Consider the following 12,298-nt stretch of genomic DNA (forward strand, 5'->3'; position numbering starts at 1 on the left):
TGGCTTCAGACCTGTCACTTGGGGGAGGTGGCCAGTACAGGGAGTACTGGGCAGTCAGGATACTGGCTATGTGTTTTAGCTTTGAGGGCTGGAGCACGTCACTTGGCCTTCACTTCCTCTCCTTGAAAATGGCCTCACCCAACTCACAGATCAAGTTTATGTAAAGTAAAAGAATTCCTCACAAAAATCAAGTTGTCCTGTTCTTCAAAATTTGGTCATTTTGGCTCAAGAACAAGAGTTCCTCACCCGTGGGCTGGTCACCATCAGAAACCTCAAGCCGGTAGGTCTGATTCCACGGGAACATTTTCACTTTGCACTTGGCAAGTTTCTGCTTCCTCTTGCAAGGCTGTTTGTTCAGGCCAACGCCAAAACCATTTGACTTCTAAACATAGCGTAACAGATGTGAATGAGGACTGCATTATTTTTGGTGTTGCACAAAGGGTCTTTCTTTTACCCAGAAAGGCCAGACACCAGTCCAGTTCTGGTGAAGCACAGCCATCTCGGTCAAGGTAAATGGGCTTGCTCTAGTTTTTCAAGCCCTGTAGCTTTAGTTACGGTATACTGGATATTCTTAACCCAGGATCCATGAACAAGCATCTCAAGCGTCTACGCCTAGACTCGAGGTTTATCAGCTCCTTAAAGTTGTATGTGATATGTCCTTTTTTTTTTTTTGTATGGAGTGGGTTCGTTTCTCTTCAAAGGGTCCACAACCCAAAAATGCTAAGAAGCCCTGCTTTAGAGATACAGCTTCCATAGCAAACCCCCTAAACTATGACACTTGCTGTATTTAGGTACAGTAATGGCTGGCTGCCTGATTTGACTGTTTGGAACCCATAGAAGCCACTGCACTTCGAGGGCTGCAACTTGAGGCACACATGCTTGTAACTAGTGTTTTCTCCCAGCTGTGGCATTGAGTCTTCCTTTCCTGAAGACTTGAGGATTTTTGCTTAAGGCCACATTTGTTCAACAAACCTTCCCAATTTGTAAAGAATCCTTCGGGAATACCAAGGTGACTTTGGTTCTTCTTGCCCTTCTAGTCCTTTCCAAACTGACTAGCTTCTTTATAACCAAGCCATGACCAGTGAGCATGTAGCCTTGTAATTAGTTTGAAGGAGGAGCATGGCTTGTTGAGTACGAGATCTTCTGGCTGGCAAAGCATTAACGGTCCCAAGTGCAATTTAAATGTATGGTCCTGGGGTGATGTGAATATGAGAAACAGACTAGTTCTTTTTCTTGTTTGCATGCTTTCCTTTCAAGTGGCTTACAAATGAATGTTTTAGGCTGTTAGTCAAGAGAAAGGTGGTTTACAATTAAAGCCTAGTATAAAAACTTCACTGGGTCTTCTATGAATGGATTCAATTATAAGACTAAAAACGATTGCCTGTTTCAGTTCCTTTCGATGATCTTTCGTTTCTAACATTATTGGGATCTTCATAACTTTTGGATACTACTTTAGTTTCTCCAGCGATTTAACTTCCCTTTGAAAAATGCACCAAAGTTAGAGTTTCATGTTTAATGCGGTCCTTTTAAATAAAACATAATGTTAATAGACTAGATAAGAGACACGGAAGTGGTGCCCAAGCTCATTTTCCCCCTTTTTAGTCATAGTGAGATGATCAAATACTAAAAGACTGAATGCTTGGGGCTATTTTATCTATATTTAAAACACACAGTAAGAACATAAGAACATCTCAAATCATTTAGAAGGAAAAAGGGCTCATCAACCAAAATCTTTGGAAATTTCATAAAATTTAAATGTCTGCAAACAATCCAACCAAAAAAAAAAAAAAAAAAAAAAAAACCCCAACATTTGCCTAATGGAGGGCATTTCACATGTGACCCAAATGGCGTTATCACATTTTCCTTCAGGTAAACTTGTCACTAAACCCCATTAGAAAGAGTACAAGAGCGATATGAAGACATCCGCAAATACCACGTACTGGATTTAGAACATTCTGTGATGAAGCGCTTATCTAACCACGGGCTTTCCTTCCATTGCATACATTACTTTACATTTCTAAAATGCAATGTTGAAACAGCCTCCAAGTTTTGCAAAGGAGATTGACGTCCACTCTACAAAAGTATTAACTTACAGTACATAACACTGAATGATTTTAATCTGTACATTTTCCCCCTCCCATCACAGGTGACACGCATCAGTGGTACAAGTTCGAAAAAAGCCCATCTGGTTGTTTACACCTGGATTAATAGTCAACAGAGTCAACCAGAAGTAGTGGGCTGGGTAGAGTTTGAGAAACGGTCAATACAGTGGAATATTAATTGTGGTTAACAATAGGCAGCTCTTCACAAAGCGATACAATAGATTTTTGACTGAAAAGATCTAGCTGAGGAGGTTCTGCCAATCGACCAACTGATCCAGAAGTTTAAGGCTGACTTGACTTAAGCAAACTGCAGCCCAACCGAAAACACTGGCAACAATGGCGCAGTTCAAAGCTCTTCAAATGCATAGCTTCCGTGTTACATTAATTAGATTCCTTCAATTAATTAATCCTCTAGACAGTTTTCTTTTTGTTTTGCATGCATCTCGTTCCATTTTCATTAAGGGCATCTCTTCCTTGGTCAGTCATGTGCTTTGCTTTTTCAATGTTTTTGTGGGGTTTTTTGTTTTGGTATGTTTTGTTTGTTAAGCTGTCAATATCTCCAACACTTGCAAAATGAAATCTAGAGGCGGTTTTACTTACAGCAGAGAAGCAGAGCTATATGGACAATGCAAAATGAAATGAAACAAGTGTCAGAAACAGTTTATAAAAATGGCACATTTATTGCTACAGAACGGTCATGTACATGACTTCATCGAATAACTACAGATGGGAAACAGGTAATGGCCTAGACCAAGCTGGGTTTATTTTTGTCTTGAAGGAACTCCAGCACACAACCTGTTTAGACACTTCTACAAATCAGAAATACACCAAAAACATGAAAAAATCGAGGCACTCAGCCACACATTGAAAACAAGGTGTAACTGTTTATCTTTTTTTTCTTTTTTTTCAATGTTTTCCCTTTTTTTCTTTTTTTAACAATTTTTTTTTTAGTTTTTAATGCTGCAGCTATGTGTACAGTCGCAAAAAATTTCCCCGCTGCGACCTACAACTAAAAAAAAAAAAAAAAAAAAAAAAAAAAAAAAAAACAAAAAAAATAAAAAAAAAAAAAAAAAACAAAAACAAAACAAATAAAAAAACAAAACAAACAAAAAAGCTACCATACAGTTTCATCTCAGTAACACATGGCAAAATAACATCTTTTAAATAGTAAAATAAAGTAACAAACTTTTACTCATAATGATTCCAAAAATCTACAAAGAAGAAATATTCAGAATCTGACAATTTTTTTTTTGTAATATTCATGGTATAAAAGGATTGCTCCTGCGAAAAATAAGCCAAATATATTTTTTATTTTTAAATTTAGTTTTTTTCCTACTAGGGTGTACTACAGTCTATTTTATAGCAAAAAGAGCACTAGACAAACAAAGCTTTATAACAAAAAGCCAGGCACTGATACATGGTAAATCTCTGCTTTTTTTTTTTCTTATCTTCACTTAATTGCATCACAAGTAACAAGAATGAAAAAGGCCACAGTTCATATATTTTCACCATTACATATGTCTATAATACTTGAAATGAGTATGGCAAAACCAGCACTGCACAAAGATGAGTCCACTTCAAGTCCCATGAGAGAGAGCATGTCTCTAAAGAAAAACAAACAGAACCAAAGCAAAATAAAAAGAGAGGCCTAAAGGCCTTGGTGCCCCATTGTGTTGGAATTCCTCATATTCCATCTTGACTTTTTTTTTTTTGTTTCCAGTCAGCCAGCAGACTAAATTTTTGTGCTTGTTTATGCTGAAATCGTTTCATTCCTGACTCAAGTTCACTTTTGGACACAGATCATATTCTGCCTGTTGGATCCAAGACGAAAATCCTCTTAAAGAAATAGGAAAAAGCGAAAAACGAAAAGGAATCGGAAGACTGAATCAGAACCAGTTGCGTTACTGGGTGGACTGACAGTTGTATAAACATTAGTGTTCCTTGCAGCTACACAGAAGACAAATGGGAAAAAATGTCTAGATGAACAGATCCCTAGTCTGCATATTCATAAATTACTTGAATGTGGAGGTGGATCAACTGTTCCAAGCTGCTTTTAAAGTCCAAGTCTCTTAAGCAGATCCCCAGCCTAAGTATCATCATATACATAGTGTAGTATGGACCCTTAGGAAATTTCTGTAGAGTACATTAATCCTAACTGTCTTCTGCTAAATTGCATTAGAAAATACAGCGCAGGATACCAATATCTTACCTGGGTTTGATAATTACAAAAGAACAAGAAAAAAAACACACTACAAAGGCCACATTCCCTTTCATCTTTTTTTTTTTTTTTCCTTTTTAATGGGGATACAACCCAATGAATATGGATAGGTGCAGATGTTTCTCCACCAAGCAAAAAGTAGTGAGCAGCTTTTGGTGGCCGTTAGAAAGTTTTTCGCTTATTTCCAAAGGGAATTCCACAATAGAGGTATTACATGACTGATCAATGAATGCATCAAAGCTGGTGAACAACAGATTGCAGCTTTTACTCTGTTTGACTGAGAACAAAATATAAAAGCACCAATTTAAAAAATAATCCAAGAACTACGATTTAATTGTTTTTTGCTTTGTTTACAGATTTGAAAAACTTTAAATCAGCTCTATGAAAGCACCTTGATGATAACGTGTATCAAAAGTGCCAATCTTAAAATGTACATCAATGCAGGGAGTGTTTCCAGTTCCCTAAAGAGTAAACACCATATTTTCTTCTATACACTTATCCTGAATGTGATCAGAGGATACCTGCTTCTTATATAATATTGTTCCTAGGGATACCCGCCTTGATAGAGTATACAAAATGAGTGCAGAATGTACCACTAAAAGGAAATCTTCAACATACTGAGGGTACAAGTACACACAGTTTCCATTATTCAGGAGGAGGGGAGAGTATACAATATTGTCTTCCATGCCCTTCTTTGAGCCCCTTTGTTCATTCATTTTCACAGGGTAGCCTCAAAATAACTTTTCATGAAGTCTGATTTCTGCTATTCTAAGGTTTTAATCCACCTCCACATTTTAGGAACTTATCAACAAATCAAACAAAGTATTTTAGTTTTATCACTACTGAACATATTTACAATTTTCAACACACACACAGCTAATCAAAATGTTTATGGGTTTGTAAAAGATGACCACGTGGTAACTATCTTATTTGTTCTTACATTTTCAGAAATGAACATAAAATTCAGATTCTTGTAGCTCACTATGTCATTTCAATGAGACGGTTTTTAAACCACACCGTTTAAACAAAAAAAAAGGAACAAAAACCGATACAATGTATTAAAACACATAATAACAAGAGTCTACATGTAAAAATATAACTTTTACATACACAATTTCAAAATAATGATACGTTTGCCATTTGTTGCATAAAATTTACAAATGTATTTCATTACTATATAACTGGCAAAACAGGAGAACAGATGGAACATTTAGACCATTTCGATGGGTTTATGGCATTTACTCAGTGCTGATAGGTGGAAAAACTACTTGAACAAGGGATTTTTTTTTTTCTTAATACATGCCAAGATTGTGTGGCTGTAAAAACAGAAATGAGTTAGAGACAAAAGGATGCTGACAAATACTTAACTAGGAGCACTATTTCTTTACTGCACTATACACCAAAGTCAATCATTATAAAGATTCACGATGGAAGTTGGTTCAATTGTGCCCAGACGTCAAAGCTAGCTATCTGATGAGTTGCTGTGCCATAGCTTGATCTATGTTTCTATCAAATACGTTAAGTATAAACTTCATTCATACTGGCCAGAGAAATACTGCACTACCCCTCCTCAAGAAAGTGCAACTTAATGCTTTAGGACTTATAAGGCTTGTTATAACGCTGCATGATGATTGAATATTGGCATTTTTTTTTTTCAGACGAAGGAGGAGACAGTTAAGTCATCTGCATCTTAGTAAACCCATTTTGAAAAAAAAATCAAGAAAGCAACAAAATCAATCAGCTCTGTCACACTACTTGCAATTTCCTCATTGGATGGTCGTTGAACTTCACTTGTTTTTTTTGTTTTTGTTTTTTTCCAAAAATCTGACCATGTATTCAGAAACACCTCACTGCACACTACTTCTGGCTACACATGTAGGTAACGCTTTAATCGTTTTGTTAAATCACAGCCACTTTGATTATGTTATGTTTCCGATGATATAAACATTGGAAGGCACAGTGGTAACATTGTAGCATTCTAACCTTGTACCTCTGAAAATCCCAGAAGAGGGTCACAAACGCAACATTACAATTCAGACAAACTCTTTTTGCCATGTCTTGGTAATGCTGCTTGTTAATATCTACACATGATGTGACTTTTAAGTCCTGTGTTCCCAAAAGACTGAAGAAACAACTTTCTACTTATTTATGAATGAAAAGCAACATCAGGGTCAGCATTTCATCCTGCACTACCCCTCCGGAAGCAGAGTTGGCACTACAGGTTATGAGAACAAACCGGGGAAAGGGACAGAAATAAGACCAAAAAAAAAAAAAAAAAAAAAAAAAAAAAAAAAAAAAAAAAAAAAAAAAAAAAAAAAAAAAATCCATATTTACAGTAAAATCTTTCTTTTAAAAAAGTTAATCAGTACTATTTTTTTACAGGAGAAAAAAGTCTGAAACAAATGAACAAAAGCTTACCATAGTCACTAAATTTTTAATATATATTTATATATATATTTATATATATATTTGTCATAGGTCTATAAGATCCATCTGTTCCTCCTACCCTAAGGAATGGCTAATGTCATCACTTCGCTGTCATCAGGATGTTTGCTGGTTTTGTTACGAGGGCAGCCGAGCTTCCCTTATTCGATATCCGGTAATTATAAACACTAGCTGACTTGAATACCAACAAAAATGGTCATGTAGTTTTCTTCAGAAGTACACTTTTTCATTATTGCAAGTTTACAATTTTTTTAAATTAAATATTTTTTTTTCAGACTTACAAATTAATTATATATTTTTTTTTTTCCAAAAGAAGTTTAGGCACAAATGCATTGTTCCACAGTGTGGAAAGATTGCCATTCAGTCTCTGGGCTGCGTCTCAGCCTGCACATACTGCTTTGAACATTCTGAATGATATGTTAAAGAGAGTCATCCCCCAAGTTGCACATTTTTTCTTTCTTTTTTTTTTTTTTGTTTGTTTTTCGGTTTTTTGATCATTGGGAATGCTGAAACCTCTTGCGTCTGCGATTCATAACTACTCAGACTTGTCTTATATTACAAAAAAAGGGGTTAAGGACAAGTGTTTATGTGGGTTTAAGATAATACAGCTGTTAAGGAAGTGGTCTCTTGTATTAATGAAGCAATGTGGCAACTTGGACCTGAGAAAGAAGAGAGAAAGATGAATTAATACGGTTATAACAGAAAAAAGGAAAGCTTTTATTTTTAAACTTGTTTTTTTCTTCCCAAGGGGGAAAAAAAGTCTGTGCATTTGGGTCAAATATGGCTTTCATGGCTGATGCCTTGGTAAGAGTAACAAAGGAGAGCTTTCAGAAATGGCTGAAAACAAACTTGCCCTTTTACATCTGTCCCATGTGATTGGACGCGTCTCCCATGCCGGGGTGAGGCCCCGCCAAGGAGAGCGGGGGCGGCTCCGAGGACACCTTCTCCTCTTCCCTTCTTTTCAGACATGCAGCTTTCGGATTCAGATTCCTTTCTGTGGAAGAGGAAAGCACAGAGCATTTAAGTCACACCCAGGGCTTCTGGTCCAGGGCAGTCATGCAACGTTTCTGTGGGGCTGTTGATCCTTCCTCTCAGTTTCTACCTTCCAGAACAAGAGGACCAGCTAGGAAAATGCACACGACTGTCATTCATTCGCTCAGTGGCTAGTAAAGGTCGAACTCCCTGGTGAAACTGTGCAGCCACTTTACAGTCTGAGAAAGTTGGTAAAGCAAACGTCCCCAGCTCCGGTTACTGAGAGGACCTATGGAAACGTCCTAAGGCAGCATCAGCTACAAGAACAATCCCAGGATTCAATTACAGGAGAAAGGGGAGCTGCCTCATAGATTTAGATGAGATTGAAGCAATGATTCTGAAGGATGCCTAAGAGTCTACTCTCTGACCCTGCTCGAGACCGCCAGAGCATCTCTGCTCTCTCCAGCGGCGTGCGGCCGTGACCTCTGCGTGGAGGCCAGCCGGCCGGCACTGACCTCGGACTTGCTGCTCCAGGCTGAGGATGACGGCCACGGCCTGGTGGAGGATCAGAAGCTTGGTCTGGGGCTTGTCACTCTTGAGGTGCAGCTGCACCATGCGGCCCAGCTCCTTGAACGCCTCGTTGATGTCACGGACCCGCAGGCGCTCCCGGGCGTTGTTAGCCATCCTCCTCTCCTTCTCCCGCTCCGCCTTTTGCTCCGGCGTCAGGTCTTCGTCATCGTTATTGCTGCGGGACAAAAGGGAAAACGTGACATTTTCCAATGGGGTGGGGAAAAAGACAGTTTCTAAATTCCTTTTGTTTTCTTTCTGAGTTTTCAGGGAACTCTTCCATCTCAGGATCTTGTCCTTGGCAGAATTTTCCATCCACCTGGGCTTGGCGTTGCTTTAGGTGGCTGTGACAGTCGCTACGCCAGACGTTTGATGGCTCCTGGACATGAAACCCAAACCCAACAGGAGAGGTTCAAGTTGGGGCCCCGAGTGCACCATATGGATGGAGGGGAGCAAAAAGGAAAACACAGCTTCCATCCCTAAGGTTACGCACGGCAGAGCGCTGTCAACTTCAGCTCGAGCTACACTTCAGGACCACGATTCAGAAAGTGTTTTAGACTGAAGCTGTTCTTTCTTTAAAAAAACTTTCATACTGTGACATCCGAAACCCAAGGAGAACGAGGGATTGAAAAACGATGTGGATAGGTCAAAATTAAGACGATGCAGCTCAAACAGGATTAAGAAGGTCCTACATTCAAGACAACAGAGCAATGGGAGTAAACACGGGGGCCTGCTGTCTATTAACCAGCTTGGAAGGCTTGGTCAGTCCACTTAATGTATCTGAGTCTCGCTTTTTCCATGTATTAAATAGAAAGGTTAGAGAAACATCATCTCCATGGCCTTTAACTTTATGGATGTTTATGATTCCCCAGACAAGTTGGGGAAACCTGAGTTGACATGAGTTCTAGGCAAACCCAACCCAACCCAACCCAACCCAAACACTTACTGGTTATCAATACCCATGATCTCATTGTGAGTCAAAAATGAAGCCCAAAAGCTCATCCCTGATTATGAGAACAGAGATATCACATGATTCATATCAAAGGCATGGTTGGAGCCAGGAGTCTGGAAAGGGAAGATAACTTCTGTTTCTGGGTGTCATGCTGACAAATTAGAAACTTTTGAATGGGGGGCAGATAGGATGATGAGCCACCTGGAAAGCATGTCATATCAGGAAGATCTCATGGCCTCAAGGCTTCAAATAATACCTGGGCAATCACGTAAAAGAGAGAGGTGTTGAAAATGTCTAAGGAAGGCAGAACAGAACAGAGCAAAGAACCCTGAGCGGAACTAAATTAATTGCTGAATTAACAATGAATTAACATGAGCAAGAACCTTTTTTGAGTGTGAGAGATATAAAAAATGAAGTAAACTTCACTCAAAAGCAAGAGAGTCTTCACTGCAAGAAACAACAGCGAGGTGGCCATCCATAAGGATGTTAACCTAGAGATCTGAGCACTGACCCCAAAGACCATCAGTGTGAGCCTCTACTCTAAAGTTCCATGAATCTGAAAGGCTCACAGAACAAAGATGTTAATCACAACCTTCCAGAGCTGGAGGAACACGTGGGAAGTTATCTACTCAATTCAACGCACACTTAGCGAGTATTGGCTTAAAATGTATAGCCTTCCACTGTGGAGAATGTCTGGGTAACTTCCAAATCGCACTAAGGACCCACTATGATGGAGAAGCCCCAATCAATCAGAAATGGAGCGGATTCTTGGGTTGTAGCACATGCTGCTCATAAAGATGACGTAAGTAAGCCAAGAACACTTGTAAAGGAGGCAGACACCGAAGAAAGATGCTGTAAGACTTGGCTCGTCTTTCCTGTAGGTTAAACTCCCTTCCAGATGGGACTGTCTGCCTCGAATGCGTGCTGGTGAACGCGCAACTAAACCGAACCCATCGGAAAGTGCTCTCTTTCTCCGCCATCTGATTCTCCTCCTCATTTCCTTGCTGGTCCCGCTCTCTCCCACCCGTGACCTCTGCTGATGCCAAGGAAATCAAGACTACTATTAATTCACACCCACATTCTGACACACAGATAGGACGTAATAAGTGAAAAGAGAACAGAGTTGAGTTTCTGCTCATCCCATCCTGAAGTTAAAAATCTGGGTAATGTTTTTACGCATCAAACATATGCGACACCTTTTCCAAAGTGGGCCTGAAAATGGGAATTTGTTTTCCAAGGGTATTCAGGGCAATAATGAATGAGAATTGGTTAACCTCTTATAAATAAACTGGTTATGCGAAGAAAACTGCCTAGATTTGGAAAGTCTCGCCTTACAACACGGTTTTGGGGGCCTAAGTAAATGTCAAAACAGTGACCTTTCAAAAGAAGGTTCTTAACAGCGAGTTAAAATGTTGTACTGAAACGTCAAAGAATCCATTGATAGGCATGCGTTATGACCGCTAGTTAAATTACCAAGAGCTGACTGATCTAACAGAGAAGCTGGTAAGGATGTGAAAGGCCCTTCTTGGGATGTCTTACCAATGTGGCCAAGTCAGGAAACTCTGTAGCAACGGTGAAAAGGGGTAAGGTAGAAGCTTCCAGAATTTCTGAAACTGTGGTAGAACTTGTAACAAGATTTATCTCAATAACTATAAAGGCAATATGAAAAGGCGGCATGTCCTTAAGTCCTAAAGGATGCCAGGTATAACCTTGAGAACGATAGCCTTGAAAAGGGAGGTATCGTCTCAGTACAATTCATTTAGTTTGCAAATAAAAACCATCCAAGGGAACTGAGGTAAAGAACATGGGTGTCACGATACTCCAAAAAAAAAACCAAAGAAACAAAAAACCCATCTGATTATCAGATTAAAGTTCAAGGAGATAGATTCTAGTTTAAAGATATCGGGGACTTAAGAAAACCAACCAGAAGCTATTTTCCTGAAGTTGCATTTTCTGCCGAGAGAAAAAAAAAATGAGCAATTTAGGTATTGCTCTTATACATACCAACATGTTTAGAATAAAGCTGGGAAATCAGTACTTTCTCACTTTTGAGGTAAGAAAAAAGTGACCGTTGCGCATACATCGATTGAGCTTTCAATAGAGCTAAGCTCTCTTTTTAGAGATATTTTCCAAAGAACATTTACGACCAAATTTGTAGAATAAGTATAGTTTTACAAATCGACTGCTTGCATTTGAATCAGTTACAAATTGTTTTTGCCGTGTGTCATTATTAGCACTGGGTCCAAATTCATAAATGCAAAGATATTTTTGGCTTTCCTAGAGTACAGGTATCTCAAACGATACTTTCGTACCTCTAGAGCAAAGCCTTTCACTTTCTTTTCAGCTGCAGATTTACCTGCCAGGAAAAAACTGAATAGTTTCTTCCTGTTCTGTTCACTTCATCAAAGTCCAATAAAGGAATTAAATGAAGCGACAGTATTATATACTGTTACCTAGATCTTGACCTAGTAATGGATTTGATATCCTTCTTGTCGTCATCTAATTTCTTGTCCTCGGAAGATTTCGTGTCTTGCAGGTTTTCATCGCCCTCGTCGTCGGATTTGATCTCAGAGCTGCCGGAGGAGACACTCTGGCCCTGCAATCCTGGTGGCATGCCTGCAGAAAAAAAAGAGACCAGGTGACACGGCCACCAAAGCCTCGAGGCACAGACACGCGCACCCCAGACTGGAGAGCTGCCAGCTATACAGTTCAGACCGCCGAGCTGTGTGATCTGTCCCTTTTTTCATGGTCTTTGGTGAAGTTTCAAAAATGCACCTGCAGAAACAAGTTTTCTCTGCATTGGCTCTGAGGTTAAATTCTATTTTGCAATCTTTTAGAGTAGACGGTAATTTCACTGTCTACAAAACATCAACTTAATTGCAATGAAAATCATAATCATGAAACTCACACACCTCAATGTTCAGATTAAGAACCCAAGTAAATATCAGCTATTATATTGAGTTTCTCCATATGCAATGATTTAATAGAAAAATGTCCTTAAAATATAATTCCCAGGGAGTATATGCTAAATATGTACAGTCA

General features: G+C 39.1%; 1 protein-coding gene across 7 annotated transcripts in view; it reads right to left on the reverse strand.

Moving 5' to 3' along the window:
• Positions 1–6,745: 6,745 nt before the first annotated feature.
• Positions 6,746–12,298, reverse strand: part of TCF4 (transcription factor 4) — a 364,700-nt gene continuing 359,147 nt past the window's right edge. For 2 of the 7 annotated variants that reach the window (XM_024756818.1, XM_024756819.1), the window contains exons 10-13: positions 11,710–11,872; positions 8,253–8,482; positions 7,619–7,759; positions 6,746–7,424 (exon numbers count right to left, since the gene is read on the reverse strand). In XM_024756818.1, coding sequence (XP_024612586.1) covers positions 7,623–7,759; positions 8,253–8,482; positions 11,710–11,872 — 530 coding nt within the window. In that variant the 3' untranslated portion in view covers positions 6,746–7,424; positions 7,619–7,622. The remainder of the gene's footprint in view (positions 7,425–7,618; positions 7,760–8,252; positions 8,483–11,709; positions 11,873–12,298) is intronic. The other 5 variants (XM_024756817.1, XM_024756816.1, XM_024756812.1 and 2 more) reach the window with 3 other exon arrangements.

The sequence above is a fragment of the Neophocaena asiaeorientalis genome, unplaced genomic scaffold, assembly GCF_003031525.2.
Source record: "Neophocaena asiaeorientalis asiaeorientalis breed wild unplaced genomic scaffold, Neophocaena_asiaeorientalis_V1.1 scaffold133, whole genome shotgun sequence".
Lineage (NCBI taxonomy): Eukaryota > Metazoa > Chordata > Mammalia > Artiodactyla > Phocoenidae > Neophocaena > Neophocaena asiaeorientalis.